Below are 5,000 nucleotides of genomic sequence, written 5' to 3'. Positions count from 1 at the left end.
ACACTGATGATACAATAGAGTCACACATCACAACAACAATACACTGATGATACAATAGAGTCACACATCACAACAACACACACACACTGATGATAAAATAGAGTCACACATCACAACAACACACACACACACTGATGATACAATAGAGTCACACATCACAACAACACACACACACTGATGATAAAATAGAGTCACACATCACAACAACACACACACACTAATGATACAATAGACTCACACATCACAACAACACACACACACTAATGATACAATAGACTCACACATCACAACAACACACACACACTAATGATACAATAGAGTCACACATCACAACAACACACACACTGATGACACAATAGAGTCACACATCTCAACAACACACACACTGATGATACAATAGAGTCACACATCACAACAACAACACACTGATGATACAATAGAGTCACACATCACAACAACACACACACACTGATGATAAAATAGAGTCACACATCACAACAACACACACACTGATGATACAATAGAGTCGAACACATCACAACAACAACACACTGATGATACAATAGAGTCACACATCACAACAACACACACACACTGATGACACAATAGACTCACACATCACAACAACACACACACACTAATGATACAATAGAGTCACACATCACAACAACACACACACACTAATGATACAATAGAGTCACACATCACAACAACACACACACACTGATGATACAATAGACTCACACATCACAACAACACACACACACTGATGATACAATAGACTCACACATCACAACAACACACACACACTGATGATACAATAGACTCACACATCACAACAACACACACACTGATTATACAATAGACTCACACATCACAACAACACACACACTGATGATACAATAGAGTCACACATCACAACAACACACACACTGATGATACAATAGAGTCACACATCACAACAACACACACACTGATGATACAATAGAGTCACACATCACAACAACACACACACTGATTATACAATAGAGTCACACATCACAACAACACACACTGAAGAAAAACGTCATACTTGAAGTTGAATAGACGTGAATTCCAAACATGTTCAGGGTTTTGTCTTTTGAACCAAAATACTCTGGTATGAAGTTGTAAAGATATTTGTGACCAGTTCAGTCAGGAGGTCGGAGGTCAGGAGGTCAAAGGTCGACCTCACATTTGTCAGTTGAATCATGTGTGAGGTCATCAGTTCCATCTCTTCATTGAACAACATGTGATGAGGTAGAAGAACACGATCCTGTGGCTCGAGCTCTGTTGGTTTGGTCTGGAGTCACATTTATTACTTTTGAATTATTGTCATTAGAAAATCGAACTCTATGTGCAAAAAATCAAATCAATATAACCAATTTTTTTTCAAATAACCAGTCCAGGCTCCTTGAGTTGCAAGCTCGATAGATTTTGCTCTTCTTCGTTCTTCCTCAAGGTTTCGGACTTCCTCTTGGATCAAAGCTCTCTTCTCCCTAGGAGTGGACTTTGACCACTGCTGAAAATGTGATGAACCCAGCCCCTGTCTACCCGTGAAAGGGTTCCCAATGATGTCTTTGGTCCTTAGAGAACATTCTGCCTGGGTAATTGTTGCCCACTTGCGGCCAGATCTTGTTCTGACTCCTGCTTCCCTGGTGAGTTGATCTTGAGAGTCCCGGTATGTCAGGGACAGTCTGCACTTGGCAACTTTGAACTCTTCCACCACAGCTGTAAAGCTTGGGGGTATTCCTAACCATCTACGAAGGTGTTTGTTGAACTTCCTCTCCATTGCTTCAACAGATGACAGGGGCACCTCGTACACGGTAAGAAGACACATGAGTCTAGGCCATGTTGGTATATCCAGCACTTGTACTTTCCAGGCAGGCCAGACTTATCAATCTTATACAGCCAATCCTCAACTTGCTTTACGGTGCTGGAGATGCTGTTCTTGTCTGACAGGGAATCATCATACCACTTTCCAAGGCATTTTATTGGGTTTCCCTGGATGTTAGGGATCACTTCCCCTTGAACAAGTAGCTCAAACCTTCCAGTCGTTTGGCCCTTTTGGATCACCAGGCTCCTTGATTTCTTGGGCTTGAAGACCATCTTTGCCCAGGTGGCCATACGATCCAGTTCTGCCAGGACACATCTTGCCTGCACGTGAGTTGGTGTTATCACGGTAAGGTCATCCATGAATGCCCCTATCACCGGCTGTTGACAACCTGCAGCGGTCTTTGGCCCTCTTGCCTTTACACTTGCTGCTGTGATGATAAGGTTCATTCCCATGATGAACAAAATGGGAGAGATTGTGCATCCTGTCACTATGCCTTTCTCTACTGGCTGCCACTTTTTTGTAAACTTAGCAGACTGGAATCTAAGCTTGATGTCTCTCAAGTAGCTGGTGATCATGCCCTGGATGTTATGTGGGATGTGGTAGTAGTCCAAAGCCACTTGGATCAAGTTGTGGGGAATAGACCCATATGCGACCGCAAAGTCAAGCCAGACAACCATTAAGCTGCCTTTCTTCTTCTTTGCTTCCTGAATGAGTTGGCTGAGGATCCCTGTATGCTCCAATCACCCGGGGAACCCTTCGATACCGCCCTTCTGAATAGAAGTGTTAATATATCCATTTTGGGTCATTTAGCTGCTTATTCTTCTGGCAAGCACAGAAAAGAAAATCTTTCCCTCCACACTAAGTAGGAAGATAGTTCGGAAATCACCAAATCACCTGCGTAAGCCTCCACAGCCTTCGGAGGAGCTTGGGGTATTTCTTGTATACTTTGTACGGTAAACCACTGGGACCTGGGGCAGAAGATGATCTTGCGTGCTTGACAACCTCTTGAACCTCTCTGCATGATGGACACTCTGTGCTAAGGGGTGTGGTAGGTAGGTTGGTGATAGCAAGCCCATGGTTTCCTTCCAAGGCTTTCTCTCTTGAAGGGTCAGTAAATATCTCCTCCACAGACTGCTCCACCTCCTCTTTGGAACTTGATAGAGTCCCAGACCTCACCTCCCCATGATGTGATTTTGTGAAGCAGTAGGGGTCCTTTATAAACTGGGCTCATGCAGCTTCCTGCTTCTTCCGCCGCTGTTTGAACCTCTCAGCTCTTCTTATCCTGATGAGCTGTTCACAGAGACTGGCAGTCAGCTCCTTTATTCCTTCCTTCTCTCCTGCACTAGCCTAGGTCTTAATCTCCTTCCTAAGTTGTTTGATCTTTCTTTCTCTTCTGTTTTCATTTCTTTCTGGTCTTTCTTTCTACTCTTTTCTGAGCATGGTTCCAAACCGTTCTTTTGCCATGTTGTAGGTAATGGCTGTCAGTGAATCCACCTTCCTTTCTGCTGATCCAGCTTGAACTGCTCCAAGCACCTTGTCCAGATCTTCATCTAACATGGACCAGTCGTTTTTATCACTCGACTTGGGCCACTTGATTCTTTCCCTCGTTGGCTGGGGTGGGCTTTCTGGAGTGGTGTTAGAGGCTCTACTTGTGTGCGCTTGGGGGATGGCCGGCACTGAGAGATCACTAGGACTGTGGTGTGCTTCCTGCCTAGAATTCTCCTGCGTCTCACCAGATGAGAGATCTGAGCGGTGTGCTTGCATCCGTCCCTCTCCGCACTTGGACTTGCTCTGGTGTATTTTGAGCCCTCTTGTACTTTTGCAGATCCTTCCTCAACTGCATTTTACTTCTGGTACCTCCCCGGTCAAGGTGGTTTGCCTGAGCCTTCTCTGCATCTGTGTCACTGTCCGAGTCGTAGCCATTGAATCTCATCCTCCCCCCCTTTCGGGAGGCTCTGGGGGTATTGCTCTTTTGTCGATTCTGTAGTTGCTTGGTGCCCTCTTACGAGTGCTGCTGGCCCCTGTTACCCCGCCTGTCTTTCCTGGAGGTCAGCTGACTCTCCAGCGTCACCGACCTTCCTCGGTTGCCATCCAGACTTTCCTGGAAGTCACTGGTTACCCAGGGAGTTCAGTTGCATAATACATCTGGGATGCTAGTATACACCCATTTCTAATGGGTGAATCCTTGGCCTGGGAGAGAGGTCATCAGGTGGTCCCCAACCTTCACTGGGCGTTTCGACCCTTAACCACAACACCCTCTAGTTGGTGGGTCTGCAGTGACTGGCCAAGTCACTGCCTCTCTCCCCAGGCTTCCAGCTTGTGTTCTCTCCAGCGCCAGAGCCAACAGGAGGCTCTTTCTTACGCTTCTCCCAGCCTGTGAACTGCTGCTTTTCTTAAGTGGCCTCTCAGTCCAGCCTTGGTCAATAGATCCCACACTGATTGAGCTGGGAACCCTCGACATCTCACTTCCACCGTCATCAGCCATGCTTTCCACCCATTATCCCGGCAGTCAAACAATTTTCAACTATAATTAAACAATTTTCAACTATAATCAAACAATTTTCAATTATAATCAAACATTTTCAACTAGAATCAAACAATTTTCAACGATAACACAATTTTCAACTATAATCAAACAATTTTCAACTATAATCAAACAATTTTCAACTATAATCAAACAATTTTATACAAAAAGTCTTCCTTAGGAATAACAACATGGCACGAAAAGTTTTGGTCAATTTGTCGCAGCATCTGAAGCATCCGCGACTGTCACCGGATCAGAGGCCAGCTGGACTTCTTGAATCACCAGAGACATTTATAGCTGCAGTTCTGCCCCACCCCTGAACACACACACACACACACTCCTCACACACACACACACTTTCACACACACACTCCTCACACACACACACACTTTCACACACACACTCCTCAACCACACACTCACAGTCTCCGAAGGTCTGGACCTGCAGGTCTTTCCTTGTGACTCGAGTGGTAAAGTGGGATCTGAACCTCCCGAGGAAGGAACCGTGACCAAGAACTGTGACGAGGAACCGTGACCAAGAACCGCGAGGAAGAACCCAGAGGAAGATCATGCACAAGCGCACCAAGATCAAGGTGGCCATCTTCGTGCTGCTGGTGGGGA

General features: G+C 45.5%; 1 protein-coding gene and 1 pseudogene across 1 annotated transcript in view; one reads left to right on the top strand and one right to left on the bottom strand.

Annotated features, from left to right (window-relative positions):
• LOC148090010 (uncharacterized) overlaps nt 1–3,788 on the bottom strand; it is a 6,368-nt pseudogene extending 2,580 nt beyond the window's left edge.
• A 973-nt stretch (nt 3,789–4,761) lies between these two features.
• Nucleotides 4,762–5,000, top strand: part of LOC148090009 (voltage-dependent calcium channel gamma-1 subunit-like) — a 20,886-nt gene continuing 20,647 nt past the window's right edge. The window contains exon 1 of the mRNA XM_087785565.1: nt 4,762–5,000. This exon is cut by the window's right edge and continues 186 nt beyond it. Within this exon, the coding sequence (XP_087641691.1) occupies nt 4,949–5,000 (52 nt within the window). The 5' untranslated portion in view covers nt 4,762–4,948.

This window comes from Callionymus lyra, chromosome 1 (genome assembly GCF_982586985.1).
Source record: "Callionymus lyra chromosome 1, fCalLyr1.hap1.1, whole genome shotgun sequence".
In the NCBI taxonomy this organism is placed as follows: domain Eukaryota; kingdom Metazoa; phylum Chordata; class Actinopteri; order Syngnathiformes; family Callionymidae; genus Callionymus; species Callionymus lyra.
Note: the sequence above shows the minus strand (reverse complement) of the source record. Positions and strands in the feature narration are given on the sequence as shown.